Here is a 19304-nt window from a genome sequence, read left to right as displayed (position 1 = left end):
TAGTAACATCTTTTTTCTTTATTGTAAGAAGATAGTACATAATACATATAACTTGCTAAACATGTTTTAATCAACTCTTTATGTTATTGGTAAGGCTTCCAGCCAAAGGAAGCTATTAATAGTTTTGGAAGAGTCAAAAGTTATACATGGATTTTCAACTGCACAGGGGTTGGTGATCCTAACCACTCTGCTCACTCCTTGTATTCAAGGGCCACTTGTAGTTTTTTCATTCTCATAGCTATACAGTAGGTATTCCATTGTTTGGCTTAACCACTCGAGATATTTTGGTTAATAAATAAGTCCTAAAAATTTAATCAACTATACATTCATTAAACCTCAGTTTGAATTTGATATGCATACATCAGAAAAGGTCATCATTATTCAAGTGTTCATACTAATTTTTCTCTAGTGGCAGGATGTACACAACTTTATTGTATTTGAGAAAAGAAATGGAAGTACAGAATCTAATTGCAAATATGCTGGCATTAATTACATTGATACTCTGTTACTCAGTTCCTTCAGTCCATCACTCATTCATTCAAAAACTAATTATTAAGTATTTCCACGTCCTAGATGTAAAGGATACAGATTTTAAAAAGATGGATGAGGCATCTGTATCTGTAATGCTTTTAACTTGAAGAACACCAGCGAAGTTATTTAAGCAATGAAGAAGTTTAATTGTCTAATGTAACAAGAAGTCTGGAGACATAGCTCCAGGTGTTCACCCTGCTTCTGTTCTGCCATCCTAATCATGTTGGCTTTTGGTTCCTGGCTTACTGTCTCATGATCACAAGTAGTCATTGGCTGCCACTCCAAGGTATTATATTCATACCAGCAGCCCACACAAGGGAAGGAAGACTCCACTTGCCAGCAGAGAAAATAAGGAAAAACTTCCCCCTGGTGTAGCTCTCTTTTTATTGAGGTGGAAAATCTTTCCAGAATCTTTCACTTGTCTATCCCTAGACCAAGAGGGATAAAGTGAAAGTTGACTTAGATCAGTGCTTCTCAACCTTTAAAATTATCGGGAGTCTCTCCAGATTTCTTTTTTTTTTCTTCTTTTTCTTTTTTTTCATTCTCCAGATTTCTTATGTGGATGCTGTTCAGTCTAGGTGGAACTTAGTCCCCTACAGTAAGTATTTGCTGCACTGTGACTTGCTTCCAAAGAGTAGGTTTAGACCAGGTGAAAAGTAACTGTACAGTGGAGAAACCTGGAAAAGACTACCTTAGCCAGGCGATCAGGGTTAACATCAGAAATAAGTCATGCTAAGAACATGTACCCCTAATATGATGCCATGAGAAGGGTACTTCACCTCTGTGGTTTTCTTCCTAAAAAACAATCATCCCAGTCTTACTATGACCAACACAAATTTAAGGGAATTCTACCAAATATCTGGCCAGTGCGCCTCAAAACCACAAAGGCCATAAAAAACAAGGCAAGACTGAAAAACGGCCAGAAAAGACTAACGAGACCTGATGACTAAATGTGAAGGGATCTGGAAACAGGAAAGGGACACTAGGTGAAATCTAAGAAAATTTGCATGAAGTCTGCATTTTAGTTAATATTAATATTCTGTCTGCTTTTGTATAGCTTTGAAGATTTCCATTAAAAGTTTCTAAATGTGAATATTTTATTCTAGTACTAATATACCTACATTTGTTTCAATAAAAAAGTATAGCATAATGGTTAATACCATGAAATTTGGCATCAAGAATTCTGTGTTTGAATCTGTTTTATCATTGAATAGTGATTTGGGGCAAGTTACTATTCTAAATTTTGATATAATAAGAAAATGGCTGATAATTTTCAAAAATTATTGAACAACATTGCAATGCCATGATTTATAAGAAATGTATATTTGGCCATTCAGATAACCAAAATATATTTGTCATATACTGGTTCGTGTAGTGTTAGTCCACAGTTCCTGACTCACAACTCCCCAAGCCCTTGGAATTTCCTAAGTGTTGAGAATTATAAAGGTGTCTTTTGGAAGCACGTAAGGATGGGGGCTGGTTGCCAAGAGAGCCACTCATGTGATTAGAGGGTTGGAACTTTCATTCCTACTTTCATCCCGACCTTGGGAGGGGAGAGGGGCTGGAGGGTGAATGAATTGCCAATAGTCAGTAATTTAATCAATCATGCCTATATAATGAAGCCTCCATAAATACCCGAGAGGATGGGTTTAGGGAGCTTCCAGGTTGGTGAACACATGGAGGTTTGGGGAGAGCGGCGCACCTGGAGAAGGCATAGAAACTCCATGCCCTTTCCCACTACCTGGCCTTGTTCATCTCTTCCATCTGGCTGTTCCTTAGTGATATCCTTTTATAATAGACTGGTGATCTCCTAAGTAAAATGTTTTTCTTCCTTCTGTGACTCACTCTAGCAAGTTAATAGAACCCAAGGAGAGGGGTTTGTGGGAACCTCTGATTTATAGCCAGTTGGTCAGAAGTAAGGTGACAGCCTGTGTGTGGTGGGTGAGTGTGCAGTCTTGTAGGTCTGAGCCCAGAACCTGTGGAATCTGGAGCTATCTCTGGGTGGACAGTGTCAGAATTGAATTAAATTCTCAGGCACTCTGCTGGTATTTGAGAATTGCTTATTGATGTGGGGAACTCTACACACACTGAAATGGAGTCTCAGAACACCTAAAGAGACATTAGCCCACAGATTTAAGAAGTTAATAGGACTGCAGGACAGATGCAAAGAAAAGCCATACTTATGCACAATATAGTCAAAATGCTAAAACCAAAGATACAGGAAAATCTCTGAAAGCAGCCAGAGGAAAAAATACACTCACCACATATATCATGAAAAACAATGAAGGCCAGAAGACAATGGAAACACACGTTTAAATTGCTGAAAGTGAAAGAAAAGTCAAAATAGAATTCTAAAAATATCCTTCAAGTCTGAAGTCAAAATAAAACATTTCAGATAGAAAAGCTTGGAGACTTGTCATCAGCAGATCTGTGTTACAAGAAATCCTAAAAGATGTTCTTCAGGCTGACGGGAAATGATACCAGAAGAAAGGCCAGGTCTGCTGGGAAGAATGAGGAGCCCAGAGAGACAGAGTAAGTAGATGGAAAGATATAAAAGACCTTAAAAATGTTTTCTTTATTTTTTCCCTTCCTATCCTCTTTTTTCTTTCCCTCCTGCCACAGAAATTCTGGCATTGGAGGAGGGGCTGTGCGGGAGCATGCTACACAGAATACAGTAGCAGGATGTCCCAGGGTTCCAGAAGGGCCATGGCAGAGGGATAGGGACACTCCAGAGACAACTGTGGGATGCCCTGGTGGCTGAGGATGTGGGAGAAAGGGGGCTTTGGTGACAGAGAACACAGAGCAGTGGGAGGAGGGTGCAGAGGTAGTAAAGGGAGGTGTTGGAGAGAGTGGGTGGGAAATTGGCTACATTGAGCAAATAAGTTAACTGGTTGAGCAAATCCTATATAATAAAAGCCTAATATGTAAATTGTCCCCTCGGGTGGTGGTTCTACTGGTAGACTGGGAGTTCAACCGCTCGCTGTGACGTGCTCTAACCACCAGGGGGCAGCGTGGAACACGGCAGGCATCAGTGATGCAGTGCTGGCAGCAGGTGGCAGTGGAGGTGCTGCCGGTCCCAATGGGCCCTGATGAGAGTGGGACCATGGCTGCGGGATGGTGGAGCAGGTGAGCGGGCAGGGCCAGGCCAAGGCAGGTGCGAGCAGGGGCCCGATCACCCCGCAGATGGCTGCCAGCGGTGGGGGCAGGGGGTGGGGCTGCCACCCAGCTCCCAGGTGCTGAGGGAGAAAGGGCAAATAGCAATATTAAAATATTTCTTCTAATTATTTCCCTTTCAATGTGCACAAATCTGTGCACCAGGCCACTAGTAATTAAATGTATTGAGGATATTAGGAACCAAGTTTCTCATTGAGAAGACATTTACATGGAAAGGGGGAAGGCTGGAAAGGATACAGGAATGTTGTTGGAATTGGAAATATAACTCATGATAAATATGTAATTTTTATACAGATCTAGAAATTATTATAAATGTGTGTGTGCGCAAAAATGTCTTCTGTCTCCTGAAAGGACCTAGAAGCAATGATGCCCTCATAGCAAAAGCCCCAGATCTTGGTTTCTAAATGTTATTCTACACTAAAAAGAGTCCTTGGAGGAATGGCTGATTCCAGAGCTGGAGCCAGAGAAAGTATAAGGTGAGTAAGGATACAGAAGATTTGATAACTGTCGATCCATTTGATATTTACAGAACACTTCCCCTGACAAAAGTAGAATCCTCATTCTTTTCAAGTGCACATGCAATAGTCACCACTCTCAGAGCGTTCACTGGCTCATAAAACAAGTCTCAGTGAATTTCAAAGGATGGGAAGAAAAGAAAACATAAATGAGAAACGCCAGGGATGAAAGAGAGGATATCATTATAGATCCTACAGATTAAAAGCATAATAAAAAAATTACAAAGGACTTTATGCCAATTTGACAATTTAGATGAAATACATAAATTCCTTGAAAAAATAAAATATATCAAAACCAACACAAGATAAAAGGTAAAGTTGAAAAGTTTAAAAATTGAATGTTTAATTTAAAAATCACACAAAACTATAGGCCCAGCTGAAATTCTATCTGACATTAAGGAAGAAATACCTTTTTACACAAACTCTTTGAGAAAATAGTAAAGAACACTTCCCAACTCATTTTATGAGGCCTACATAACCCTGACACCAAGCCTGGACAAATACTGCAAGAAAAATTATCAACTAAATTCTCTCATGAGAATAGACACAACAATCCTTACAAAACATACCAAATGGAATCTAGCAATATACAACAAGGAGATATATATTTTTTAAATCAGCAATATATAACAAGACTAATGCATCATAACCATATGAGCAAGATTATTTCAACATTCAAAAATCAATTGCTATGACTCACATTAATAGAATGAATACAGGAGAAAAACCATATGATCATGAAATATAGGCAGAAAAAAGTATGAGACAAAATTTAACACTCATTCATGATTTAAACAAAACTCCATAAAGTAGAAAAATATGGGACCTTCCTAAATCTATTAAGTGCACCTATTGAAATAACTACAATTAATATAGAATAGCAAAAAAGAAAAAAAAAAGAATGCTTCCCCTCTAGAACTGGGGACAAGGCAAGAATATCCATTTTACCATTTCTAATCATTATTATACTTCTAATTTCCTAGCTAGTACAATAAGTCAAGAAAAAGAAATAACAGGCATGCAATTGTAAAAGAAAAACTGTTGTATTCACAGACAACAAGATTGTATGTATATGTTGAAAACCTTATAAAATCTAAAAAGACAATTGAATTTAACAAAGTCATAGGATACTACAGCAATAAACAAAAGTCAATTTTTCTATATCACCAATGAAAGGCTGAAAAATAAAATTTTAGAAATACCATTTACAAGAACATTAAAACCGCAAATACATAGGAAATAAGATGTATCATGTACCTCAGTTTCCTCACCCATAAAATAAGATCAGAGCAGTTCCTTCCTCATATAGTTGTTGTTAGGGTTATATGAATATTTTTAAACAGAATATTGCCAGGTAGGTCATAAGTCCTATGTAAATGTTAACCCAAATCTCAAAGTACATGCCAGTTATAAGGTGACGGAAGATATAGTATAGATGTTTAAAAATTAGCACTTGATGTGAAATTTTCCCCCTATCACAAAGAAGGAATTTGTGACCTATTGAATATCTGACAGTGCTATTAACATCTGTTAAAAATTTGAGTCTTGCCCTATCTAGTTTGGGTCAGTGATTGAAGGGTTGGCCTGTGGACTGAAGGGTCCCAGGTTCAATTCCGGTCAGGGGCACATGCCTAGGTTGCGGGCTCGATCCCCAGTGTCAACCAATCAGTGATTCGCATCATTGATGTTTATATCTCTCTCTCCCTCTCCCTTCCTCTCTGAAATCAATAAAAATATTTAAAAGAAATTTTTTTGAGTCTTGACCAAGTCTAATATCTTGTACTGAGTATGTTATTCCAGTAGGAGGAGCTCTGACCTAGAGTTTGAAATGACACTATTTGCTTTGGGGATCCAGACCATCCATGACCTAGAATTTGTCCTTTCTTTGCGCTCTGTGCAGTGTTCAGAGAAATAAAATGCTGCTACAAACTATATATAATTTTTCTGAGAAGCAGTATATTGGAATAAATGAATTTGATTTAGATTTCAGACTTAATTTCTAACAGAAATAATGCATTTTCCTTGTATTGCCAAAAAATTAAAAAAGGTAACTTTTTACTTTATAAACATCCACATTTGGGGATTAAAAACAGTATACTTACTTTTTCTTCTTCTTTTGAGACCACTGTATAGAAAGCTTTACAAAAGCTTTCTCGGCCTCAGACCTCAAATTTACCCTTAGACTTCCAAATGTCCTCTACTATTAAACAAAAAGAGCCGTCTTCATCAGCAAGAGCCATTTTATTGTTCAACCTTCATATTTATTAAATTTAAAATATTTTCCTATTTTCTTTTTACTTGTTCTTAACTCATTTAGTCTTCATAAGTGCTATTTTTGTTCTTATTGAGGTACTAGAGGCCCAGTGCACAAATTTGTGCATAGGTGGGTTCCCTCGGGGTGGCCTGCGGTGATTGGGCCCCAGCTCGTGTCCCCAACCTCACAGCCCAGCAGCCCCGCCTGGCACCCTGCTGTGGCCTGCCGCTGCCCCCTCATCTTCTCCACTATCCTGCCCGATGATTGATCCGGCCGGGGCTCTCTCCGCCGCCCCCAGCTTCCTCAGTGCCTGGGGGCCAGGCAGTGGCCCCGCTAGCACCCACCTTGGCCTAGCGCCGCCTGCTCACTTGCTCCACCATCCCACCGTGTTCCTGCTCTCATCAGGGCCCATCGGGGCCGGCAGTGCCTCCACTGCCACCCGCTGCCTGCCAATACCCGCCATGTTCCATGCTGCCACATGGTGATCAGCGCACGTCATAGCGAGTGCTTGAACTCCCAGTTGAACAATTTGCATATTAAGCTTTTCTTATATAGAATATTTGACCATGAAGAGTTGCATATATTTAAGGTATACAATTTGATGATTTGATATACATTGTGTGGTGCTAACATTATGAGTTTTTACATTTTTGTCATTTATCTCATAGTTGCTCTTGAAAATCTTGATTTAAATCAAGTAAACCAAAGGGGACATGTCTCACTAATTTCAGGTTGCTAGGCTACTAGTCTACCTCTCCATAGCATCTCTTCTATTGTTCGGAGATGCGGCAAAAAGTATGTACTGTTTAAGACATATATATATAAATGCCATATATATATGTATGTATATATTTAATAGAATCACTTCTTGGAAAACTATTCAATCTGTGGACTTTGTGTTATCTTATTTCTCTAAGCCAACTTCCCATTCCATCTTTCAATCTTTTGAAGATGAACAAAATTAATATTTAGAATTTTTCCTTAGTGAAATGAATGGATATTAGTATATATTTTCCTCCTCGTTCTCTGAAATTTTTCATATAAGATCTAAGTCTTTCTTAAATATAATATCAAAACCAAATATTTTTCACAATGTCATAACAAATGGTATTATTATCTCTGTATGTGTTTAGGTTTGCAAGTGCAGAATCTAGAAGCTGATTAGTTCCTGCAAGGTACCTTGCCTATAATTATATGTACTTAATTTATTATTACTTTGGTGTGTAATATGAACACTATTTAAAGATATAGATTTTTCATCTCATGTTTTTTTACTTCTTAAAAATTATAACTTGAAAACCTAAAGATAATTGTTAAAATAGCCAACTATAGGATCCTTAACTTTATTAATCACTTTATTTAAAAGATCAGAGAATATCAAGACAAAACTAGTCCAATCACCTTTCCAAGCTGAACCTTCTTTATCCCATCTCACACACCTGCCAAGTCGCTGCCCAATCTGTTTATTCTTGAATACCTCCAGTTATCCTTTTACTTTAAATATCCAGAAACAAATACTAGTTAACATGTGAACCTTTTCCACAAATGTTTAGTGTTATTTTTTCCAAACCATTATAGCTTTCACATGAATGCTTGATTTATTCATTCATGGTTAAATGATTCATCTATCCATCATCCATCCAGATTTGTTACTTATTCATTCATTCAATTAGTCATCACACATTTAATCACTACGTGCCCCTGTTCTGGGCACTAGAGATGGGGATATAATAGTAAACTATAGACTTAATCGTTTTTCTCCTAAGGTCAAAGTTACCCATCTCTGCTACAATATCCCAAACGCACATTATTTTGAGTAAGTCTACTTCAATGTATGCAAATCGTTGCTGGGACTTATTTCATCTACAGTCTGATTCTTAAATAGTACTTAAATACTTAAATCTTTCAGAGCGTCTCTTCCTCTACCTTCCTCAACAAACGTTATTGAGTATCTAAAAAGTCATTTTCTTTGGAATTTAATGCTTAGGTATATAGGTATGACTTGATATTTGTATCCATCGATCCTATTGGTAAACATCTGGGTCGATTTTTCAGCTAGGAAGAGGAAAACCAACCTAAAATTGCTTCAGCAAGTTAACCTTGTTCTTCATGTTCACATGGCTTAGTATAATGAAATATTCCTTGTGGTAGGTTGGAGTAAATATTCCAATCGATAGGGAAGCCTTATGTCTTCCTCTCCACAACAAGTTCATTGAAAAAGCTATAGAACCTTAGAGTTGGAAAGGATCAGGGACCAACATCCCTCCCCATTTTACAGGCTGAGGAATGAAGGCTGGAGAGATGGAGTAATGTACCCAAACACATCGTCAGCAAGTGGTGGTCTGGATGACAACCCAGGCCTTGTGGCCATGTCTGTTCTTCAGTTCTGGTTCTTCCACGTGGTGGCTAAAACAAAGACAAGATATAACAAACAGGTTATATATAAATAACAGATAAGCCCAAAGTATTCTCGGTGTTTGATATTTGAGTGAAGTCAGTTTCATTGTATCATGCTTCAGCTACAAGCCTGATATCCTAACTGTCTTCAGTCCCAAGCCCTACAGCCCCTCTGCTCCTGACTCCAGGGCTCTCATTCAAGCAGCCTCCCAGAGCAGCCAGCCTCCTGAGGTTTTTGTCAGAAGTGGCTTTAGCACACAGCCTTGGGATGTCGTGGCCAGCTTCCCCTGACCAGCCCCAGGCGCAGGTCACAGCTTCTATCTGCTTGCTCTCTCCCTCAGTTCAGGGCATTCCTTCCCACCAGCCCTCCCAACCCTCCATTGGCAGGTTGGCCTAGGGTGGTTCATTGGAATCTTTCACAAATCACTCCTCTTCCCAGAGATCAATTCTGCATGTTACGAGGTGAGGCAGTTCTAAGACACTGCCAGGAAAAACAAGAAGTTTACCCAAGACAAGGGTGTCTACCTGCTTTAGTAGTTGCTGAACTAAGGCCAATTCTGTCCCTTTCAGAAGACCACTGACTACTCTGCTAGAAGAAAAAATGGTACCTGGCAACATTTACCTACTCAGACAATGGACTGGTCAGAATTCAGGCTGCCTAAAGGACCCACCTCAAGGAGGAAAGGACTAGGAGGAAGAAGAATGAAGCTTCGACTGGCCAAAGTATGGTGGCCTGCTCCCCTCCTCTCTTCTCCTGGATGGGGGAAAGAGACGATTATAGAAACTTTTTTTTTAATAGCTATACTTATTTTTATATATTTATCCTCACCCAAGGCTATTTTTCCATTGCTTTTTTTTCAGAGAGAGTAGAAGGGAGGGGGAGAGACAGAGAGAAAGAAACATTGATGTGAGAGAGACACATCGATTGGTTGCCTCCCATAGAAAGCCCTCACCAGGGCCAGGGGATTGAGCCTGCAACCGAGGTATGTGCCCTTGACCAGAATTGAACACGGGACCCTTCAGTCCGCAGGCTGATCTCTAGCCACTGAGCTAAACCAGCTGGGGCAAAAGCTATTTTCTGACCAGCCCCAGGTGCAGGCCACAGAGTCCATCCGCTCTGTTCTGCTCTTCAGGCCTCTGAGATGAGGACCCTGAGACAGCAGGGCAGATGCTTCCCATCCTCCTCCTTGCAGAGGAGCTGGGCAGCACTTCCAGTCCTAGACAGCGGTGCAGGTGTAGCCTCACTCAGCAGCACCCCGCAGGATGGGGAAGAGGAGGCAGTTGGCTGAGGAGAGGCTCTGGGCTTTTAAGACTGAGCCATGAAGAAGGACCTTGCCCTCTGACTGTCCAGCCTAGCTCGTAGGAGTTAAAGCAGAGGCATGAGTGGGCTCCAGGCGATCTTACCATCCTGTTACAAGGCTCTTACCTGAACCACATCCCCTCCCATAAACCACACACTGGCTCTTGGACAGTGCTCCGTCCAAAGTAGCAGCTCAGTAATGAAAAAGTAATACTATGCCCACACGATGATATTCACCCACATTTCCTCTGTCTCTCTCCACACTGAGCATCCCTATTGTCTTTACCAGCGAGTTATAAAACTGTACATTATAATACAGCTTCCAGAGTCCTTACCCTCCTGCTCAGCCTTCCTAGGTTGTGCTCCAGCTTATCCATGTCCTTAAACTGGGACTGTGGTAGTGTCAGAGCTGGGAGAAGCAGTGGAGGTACCTGGCTGTGCTGAGTACATGCGCCTCGGACATTTCCTCCTCGTTCTGAATGCTGTCTTCCTGTGATGAAGCCTAGACGGGCACTGCTTGTTTGTCTCTCAGGATCCACTGAAAGACAAAAGGCTTGCATTTAATTCTCCAAAAGCTCTAGCTCCTTTGCCATGGACACCTCCCGTATTCCTATGTCCAGGATCCACGGTCCCGATCCCTAGCCTGAATGTTGTGGTGGCTGAAAGGCTTGAGTCAGCAGAAACTGGATGTTCATATCTGGAACTCCTATAGTAACATGATGGCGAGAGAGGGATACCGAGACCAACCCAGGCACTGGCTGTGATTTCCGTGTGTGTGTGTGTGTGTGTGTGTGTGTGTGTGTGTGTGTGTGTGTGTGTAGAAAAGCAAGAATTTGTTGACTGCAGCAAAAATATACTTAGGAGAGTGAAACAAGGAAGGGCATAGAAGATGCAACAGGAGAGCCATAGCTGGGCTGCTTTGGCTCACTGGGAAGTTTGAGAAAAGGGGGCCTTGGAGACAGGTTCAGGGGGTGAGCCTGGGATGAGCTGCTGCTGCCCATTGCTCCCCTGGTTGCAAGTCTCATACGGTCCCTTAGAGGTTAGGGGATATGTGCCAGGGTGGGGGACAGGCAGGAAAGGGGGAAGGAAATGCATGGGTGTGCTCCTGGGAGGGAGAGTGCCTGGCTGTGATTCCTGATGCCTCGTGCCTTCAGTCCCAGCCTTCGAGTCAGTCGAGCTCAGCTACCATGCTAGGCCCATACTTCTTCCTAGTTCCACAGCCAGATGATGAGTGTACAATATTTCCACCTCAACCTGATTGTCAGATTGTTACCAAGATGCCTATCAGATCCAACTTGAGCTCTGAGCTCACTCTGTGACCCAAGACAAGGATAGCATACTTCTTCACAGAAAAGTCACGTATCTCTCAGAACTCTTGGAAACTAGATCAGGGTAGTAAGGACAGCCAGTTAATAGAGTCAACATCATGAAGGACAGACACTTTCTTCTAGTAATTTCTATTTAACAATATGGATTGATTTACTTTCTTCAAATGTGTTGCCAAGTTTTCTAATATTTAAGTCTTTTGAACACAACAAAATGAGAATTGTTGGATGAACGGGATTTCAAAGGCCAGTGGAAGGGTCCCCTTTGCCAAATCTCCTTCCTAATGGCTCCCAGTTGCCTCAGATTTCCAAATGAGAGCCGATCATTTTCATTTCATAGACTTTTTATTAAAGCTTAAGATGTAAATTCACAATATATTTAATAGATTGCTATAAATGAGCCTTCAAGTTAACATAAGAAAACCATTTTCATCCTCAAAAGGCAGAGAGAGAATAGATCCCTAAGGGATGGTGGTGGGTAAGGCACCCACCAAGAGTCAGAATGGAAAGAATAGTAAAAATAAGAACCAACAAGGTACAGAGTTTGGCCCATAGGAAGTGTTTCACAAACCTGAGCTATTATTTTTTTTAATATATTTTATTGATTTTTTACAGAGAGGAAGGGAGAGAGATAGAGAGTTAGAAACATCGATGAGAGAGAAACATCAATCAGCTGCCTCCTGCACATCTCCTACTAGGGATGTGCCCGCAACCAAGGTACATGCCCTTGACCGGAATCGAACCTGGGACCTTTCAGTCCGCAGGCCGATGCTCTATCCACTGAGCCAAACCGGTTTCGGCATGAGCTATTATTTTTGATTGAGTAGCTATTATGTATCAGGCACTATATTAAGTACTTTATTTTTAAAAATATATATTTTTATTGATTTCAGAGAGGAAGAGAGAGGGAGAGATAGAAACATCAATGATGAGAGAGAATCAGCAATTGGCTGCCTTCTGCATGCCCCCCCACTGGGGATCAAGCCTGAAACCCAGGCATGCGCCCTGACCGGGAATCAAACTGTGACCTCCTGGTTCGTAGGTTGCCGCTCAACCACTCAGCCACACCGTTTAATTCTTTCAACAGCCCTGTGAGTAGTTAGGAAGCAGAATGTATGCTTACAGGAGCAGTGTTAGGAATCTTGTTATTGTCATTTGTGGTGGTAGAAGCAGGATTTCAATGGAGGTAACTTGCTCCAAAGACCATTTACATAACCATGGACACTAGGTAGCAAACACATTTGAGGGCCTTTACAGATGCACCCAAAGTTGGCTGCCTGTGTGCCTAACAGTGCTTGAATAAAAGACAGGTTATGCATGTGGGCCCTAAGGAAAACATGCTATTAGGAAAAGAATGGTTTCAAGGTTAACATTTTTTCATTTTGCATAAGAAAGAACACCTGTGTTGTTCAGTCTTGATGGTATTGGCTAAATACTTTTAATTTTGTTATGTCGATTATATTTAGGAAGTTCTTCCAATGCAGTCTTATCTTAACATTATTCCTTTTAGTAACTCTTTAAAGTCTGATCTTAGGGTCAGATTAAAAATGTTTTCTTTCTCCAGGCTCTGATTGCTTACCCCTCTGTGTGTGTGTGTGTGTGTGAGAGAGAGAGAGAGAGAGAGAGAGAGAGAGAGAGAGAGAGAGAGAGGCACTTTGAGGGTAAGGGCTATCTTGTTTACTTCCTTTGGTTCCCCCATCATCTACACTAATAAAAGAGAAACATGGTAATTGGCGTACGACCGCTACCCTTTTCATTGGCTAATCAGCGAGATATGCAAATTAACTGTCAGCCAAGATGGCCGCCGGCAGCCAGGCAGCTTGAAACTAACATGAGGCTTGCTTGCCTCAGTGACGGAGGATCGTTGGAGGAAACCAACGTTCCCCGCCTGCGGCCGCAGGCCTCTGAGCGGGCAGTTTAAGAAACATTGTAACAAATACCGCCTGACTTCAGCCAGAAGATTCGCAACATTGTAAGCAAAGGCCAGGGAGGCCTAAGAGCTGGAGCCAAGCCTCAAGGTAAAGCTGGCCCAGAATAAAAAGAAAAAAAAGAAAAAAAGGAGTGGTTGGGAACTTCAGTCACTCCCAGCCTGAAAACAGCCTTCAGCCCCTCACCCAGACTGGCCAGGCACCCCAGTGGGGACCCCCCACCCTGATCCAGGACACCCTTCAGGGCAAACCAGCCGGCCCCACCCATGCACCAGGCCTCTACCGTATATAGTAAAAGGGTAATATGCCTCCCGGCACCGGGATCAGTGTGACAGGGGCAGCGCCCAAACCCCCTGATCGCCCTGCGGCTCTGTGTGTGACAGGGGGCGGGGCCCCAACCCCCTGAGCAGCCCTGCTCTGTGCCTGATAGGGGGGAGCTCCCCAACCCCCCCCCCCACCACGGGCCCTGCTCTGTATGTGATGGGGTAGAGCCATAACCTCCCCATTGGCCCTGCCCTGAGTGTGAGAGTGGCGGCGCCCCAACCCCCTGATCGGCCCTGCTCTGTGGGTGATAGAGGGCGGTGCCCCAACCCCCTGATGAGCCCTGCTCTGTGTGTGACGGGGGCAGGGCCCCAACCCCCTGATTGGCCCTGCTCTGTGCGTGACAGTGGGTGGTGCCGCAACCTCCCCATCGACCCTGCCTTGAGTGTGACAGGGGACGGTGCCCCAACCCCCCAATTGGCCCTACCCTGAGCGTGACTGAGGGTGGCATCACAACCTCCCAATCTACCCTGCTGTGTGCATGACGGGGTGGCGCCCCAACTCCCCAATCGGCCCTGCTCTGAGCCCGACCAGGGGCTGCACCTAGGGATTGGGCCTGCCCTCTGCCACCCAGGAGCAGGCCTAAGCCAGCAGGTCGTTATCTCCCGAGGGGTCCCAGACTGCGAGAGGGCACAGGCCGGGCTGAGGGACCCCCCCTCCCCCCCGAGTGCACAAATTTTTGTGCACTGGGCCTCTAGTCCTATATAATAAAAGGCTAATATGCAAATTGTCCTCTTGGGAGTTCCATGGCTCACTATGACCAGCAGGGGGTAGCGAGGAACTAAGGAAGGCCCTGGCCCACAGCAGGAAGGCCCTGATTGGCCCTGATGGCTGGCCATGACTAGGGACCCTACCTGTGCACGAATTTTGTGCACCGGGGCTCTAGTGTTATAATAATGTTGAGCTCTCAGTTGAAGCATAATAGTTGTCTCGTTGAATGAGGATTAATATCTTTTACGTTTAATATAATAACTAAATGTATTTTTTCTAAAAGATTTCAATATTTTGGTGTGCTATATTGTTATCAAATAATACTAATATCAATACTTCTATTAAGTGCATTAATAGAAGTATTAATGTATTTGCATGAAGCAAGTATTGCTTGTTTAAAAATCATGTTTTTTTTTTTTATTGCTTAAAGTATTACAAGGGGTATTACATATGTATCCATTTTATCCCCCCGCCCTAGACAGTCCCCTAGCCTCCCCTATCACCCAGTGTTTTATGTCCATTGGTTATGCTTATATGCATGCATACAAGTCCTTTAGTTGATCTCTTACCCCCCTACCTCCTGCCCCCCAACCCTCCCCGGCCTTCCCGCTGCAGTTTGACAATCTGTTTGAGGCAGCTCTGCCTCTGTATCTATTATTGTTCAAAAGTTTATAATGGTCTCTATTGTCCATGAATGAGTGAGATCATGTGGTATTTTTCCTTTATTGACTGGCTTATTTCACTTAGCATAATGCTCTCCAGTTCCATCCATGACGTTGCAAATGGTAAGAGTTCCTTCCTTTTTACAGCAGCATAGTATTCCATCGTGTAGATGTACCACAGTTTTCTAATCCATTCATCTACTGATGGGCACTTAGGCTGTTTCCAGATCTTAGCTATGGTGAATTGTGCTGCTATGAACATAGGGGTGCATATATCCTTTCTGATTGGTGTTTCTGGTTTCTTGGGATATATTCCTAGAAGTGGGATCACAGGGTCAAATGGGAGTTACATTTTCAGTTTTTTAAGCAAGTATTGCTTGTTTAAAAATCATGTTTTTTAAAAATTAAAAAAATCTAGGTATCACTTGCCAACACTTGTGAAATCTTAGGCATGGAATTTCAGAATTTAAGAACTCTTCAGTCTACTTTTTCTTTCTGACATCCAGAAATTTACAGAAGCAAGAATTCTTACATATGAAGCTGATTTGAGAAATTTGGCAATTAGGCATAAAATAGGAAAAAGTTCCGATCCCTTACAAAGAGTGGCTGTTATACTTAACAGTTTGGGGCATTTTATGCGTCAAATCAAGGAGGAAAGGATGGCGATCCCGCCTGTTTTTAAAAGAACTACACCCGCACACAGCCGCACCCCCGCACTGCTGCTCCGTCCTGGATGGAGGGAGTGTCCATCCCGGCAGGTCGTCCATCCTGGGTGGGGCGCCCGCCCCCTCCTGCCCCCTTTGTGCGTTACAGTGACGCTCCTGGCCTTTTCCCCAGGGCGCCTGGAAAAGGGGGTACTCTGGGGGCATCCCCATCAGGGGCTCTCCAATGACTGTCTTCGTTGGGAGCAGCGTCGGTTCCCGGTCCGAGCGGATCTGTGCTTCCCGGTGCCGACGGCGGGACGTGCCCTTCCGGCCCCACCGAGTCGGGGCGCACCGGGTCCGGTGCCGCCGGGCGGGAGTTCTGGGCGGGCCGGGCGGGACCCACGTGGCCACTGTGGTCCACGCCGTGGAGCAGCCGCGAGGGGCGGGGGCTGCGGGATGCGCCTGGGTCTGTGGGGCAGGGGCTCCGTTGGGGGAGCGGGTGACGGTGGCGCGGCCGCGACCCCGGCCCGGAGCCGGCGGGCGGGCGGGCGGTCACCCCCGGGCGCGAGGGCGCGAGGCCGGCGCGGAGGCGCTGCCGCCCGCTCGGGGTCACGTGGCGCGGTCACGTGGCGCGGCGCCGGGCCCTTCGGCGGCGGCGGCGGCGGCGGCGGCGGCCGCCGAGGGAGGCGGAGACTCGACCGAGACGCGGGGGGAGGCGGCGGCGGGGCTGCTGCAGGCGGAGCGGCGCGGAGCAGCGCGGGGCCGCACGGCCGCCCGGAGGTGAGGCGGGCGGGGGCCGCCGTCCCCATCGCCCTCCGCGCGCGGCGGCCGCGAGCCCGATGCAGCCCGGGGCGTCCTCCGAGCCGGGCCGGGCGCCGGTCCCCTCGAGGCGGGCGCGGGGGGCCCGAGCCCCGCCAGGCCCCTCTGCCGGGCGCGGCGGGCGGCGGCAGCGCCCCGGGCTGGCGGGCAGCCGGGCTGCGGGCCGCGGGCCGTCTCGGGGGGCCTCCCGAGGGCGCGGGGAGAGGGTGGCGGCCCGGGCTGCGGGCGGCGCTGGCCGCCGCGGAGCGTGGTCGCCTTTTGTTTCGCGCATCGGAAAATGGGAACGAGGAGCGCGGGTGCGTGTGCTCGCGTGTAGACCGGGAGGCGGCTGGCTCGGAGCCATTTTTCTTTCTGACTTGTGGAGCCAGAAAGCCCCTTCCAACGGTTCCCCCGGGGAGGCGGGCTGCGCTCCTCCCCTTCCTCCCCCGCGCCGCGCGGAGCGGGCTCCCCGGCAGCCCCTGCCCACCTTCTCGCCGGGCCCCCAGCCCGCCTCCCTCCCCCGGCCCCCGGCCCGCCCGCCGCCGCCGCCGCCGTGAACGCCCGGGCGAGCGGGGTGTCTGCGCGGCGGCCCGGTCACCTGTCGTGGCAGCTGCACGGAAAGGCTGGCGCTCCTGCGGTCTGGTCTGTGCAATCACGGAGATTCCGCTCGGGATGCCCGCCCTTCCTCTTTCCCCCGCGCTGCTCGACCGGGTGCAGGGGAGGTCGGGTCTGAAGTTGGACCCGCTCGGGCACTCAGCTCGGGAGAGGCGTCTGCCCTTCCCGGGCACCTCGCTTCCAGGCTGGGAAGGTGCGGGCCCTCGGGCTCTGGGGGAAGTGAGGGGGACCCCGTCCTCTGAATGGATGTGACTTACCTGCTGAGTCGCCATGGTGATCAGGAAGCCTCCTAACACTTCTCCCCTTGGGGACAGTTGCACCCCCCTGCCCCCCCTTTGCAGGGAGCTGTTTCCTGGATTTCTCTATTACTCGGGGACTCCTCCTCTAGGTATTTGCAGTCGTTCAGTAAGTTTCCTTAAGGATACCCAGTAGGCAGGTTTTTAAAAAGCACAGGGAAAGTCACTTATTTCCAAGATTTTGAAGAATGTGAATTTCCCTCTGGGGAGGGGGAGGGTGTGTGTGGGGGGGGTCCCTTTCTTCATGCCTCTGTCTCTGCATCTAGGTTTCCATTTCTCAGTTTGTTCCTTGCAGGCCAGGCCACTGGGAGCCCTGCCGTGGCCCCGGAGGGCAGTCACCACCAGGCCCCGGCACCAGCTTGCTGGGTGTGATGGAGGTGAAGTGACAGGGCACCTTGCACGTAGCCCTGGCGGTCTCCCAGCGCCGTGTGCAAGTGGATGTCAACATTGTGCAGTGACAGCCTGGGCGGGTCTCAGCGGTCCCCATTCCATTTCCTCATAGTTTGCTGTCGTGGAAATGAGTATACGAATAAATTGTGAGTAGCCACAGCTAGTGTTTAGCTCCTCCGTCTACAGACTAGGACTGAATTTGTATGAAAAGTTGTTAGAGGATGCGAATTTCCTGTTAGAATTTACGTGTTCTGTCTTAACAAGGGTTGTGGAAGTATTGTGTTTTCCTGTGATGGGGGAGGTGGTGTTGACCTCCCGCGTTAGAAGTATGTAAGGCTGAGTTAGAGGGATCACATGGAGAGCGAATACTAACACCATGGAGCTTGCAGACATGGGAACAGAATGGAAAGCCAGGATTGCCTCCTGTGCCTGAGAAATGAGAATATAATGTACTTGCTACTATATATTTTAAAAGTGACTTTTTCATTTAGAAAAGACATGTATATCGTATTGAACATTCTAGTTTTCTTTCTTTTTTAAAAAATATATTATTGATTTTTTACAGAGAGGAAGGGAGAGGGATAGAGAGAAACATCGATGAGAGAGAAGCATCGATCAGCTGCCTTCTGCACACTCCCTACTGGGGATGTGCCTGCAACCAAGGTACATGCCCTCGACCGGAATCGAACCTGGGACCCTTGAGTCCGCAGGCTGACACTTTATCCACTGAGCCAAACCGGTTAGGGCGAACATTCTAGTTTTCATATTGAGGCATAAGAGTGGCAGTTTGGTGACTCACATTTTTTTTCTCACCAAAACTCTAATAGAAGGATCTCTTACTCTTTGAGACAGCATGGAGGGACCTGGAGAGTATTGTGCTAAGAGAAACCAGTCAGAAAGATGGGTATCACATGACCTCACTTATAAGTGGAATCTAATGAACAAAATAAACTGACTAACAGAATAGATCTAGAGACATGGAACAGACTGAGGAATCTCAGAGGTAAGGGGATGTGGTAGAAAGAGATTAACCAAAGAACTTATATGCATACTAGAGGCCTGATGCATGAAAATTCGTGCAAGAGTAGGCCTTCCTTCTCCCAGCTGCCAGCACCGGCTTCTCTCCTGCATCGGCTTCCCTCCGGCACCCGGGACCCGGGCTTCCTTCCTCTGGCCGCCAGCAGGCACCTGGGATCCCAGCTGGCTTCCCTTAGGCCACCCACAGGCACCCAGGACCCGGGCTGGCTTCCCTGTGGCCCCGTCTTCGTCAGAAATGATGTCCAGAAGTCATCCGGTCTAATTAGCATATTACTCTCTTATTATTATAGATATGCGTAACCTATGGACACAGACAATAGGGAGAAGTTGGGGTGGAGAGGGTCAAAGGAGGGCATCTGTAATACTTTGAACAATAAAGATAAATTTTAAAAAATAAAATGTCAA

The 19304-nt window shown here is 45.7% G+C and overlaps 2 protein-coding genes across 3 annotated transcripts in view; one reads left to right on the top strand and one right to left on the bottom strand.

Annotated features, from left to right (window-relative positions):
* Positions 1–4550: 4550 nt before the first annotated feature.
* LOC132236746 (uncharacterized) lies at positions 4551–17832 on the bottom strand. Its single transcript, XM_059699945.1, has 4 exons — positions 17159–17832; positions 10507–10709; positions 9543–9625; positions 4551–8880 (listed from the first exon to the last, which is right to left on the bottom strand). The coding sequence occupies exons 1-4, from the start codon at positions 17445–17447 to the stop codon at positions 8802–8804; spliced, it is 654 nt and encodes a 217-aa protein (XP_059555928.1). The 5' UTR covers positions 17448–17832; the 3' UTR covers positions 4551–8801.
* Positions 16404–19304, top strand: part of TULP4 (TUB like protein 4) — a 146755-nt gene continuing 143854 nt past the window's right edge. For both annotated transcript variants that reach the window (XM_059699934.1, XM_059699933.1), the window contains exon 1: positions 16404–16542. The gene's annotated coding sequence lies outside the window, so the exon portion shown is untranslated. The remainder of the gene's footprint in view (positions 16543–19304) is intronic.

The sequence above is a fragment of the Myotis daubentonii genome, chromosome 6 (genome assembly GCF_963259705.1).
Source record: "Myotis daubentonii chromosome 6, mMyoDau2.1, whole genome shotgun sequence".
In the NCBI taxonomy this organism is placed as follows: Eukaryota; Metazoa; Chordata; class Mammalia; order Chiroptera; family Vespertilionidae; genus Myotis; species Myotis daubentonii.
The sequence above is the reverse complement of the archived record's forward strand: the minus strand, read 5'-3'. Positions and strand labels throughout refer to the sequence as shown.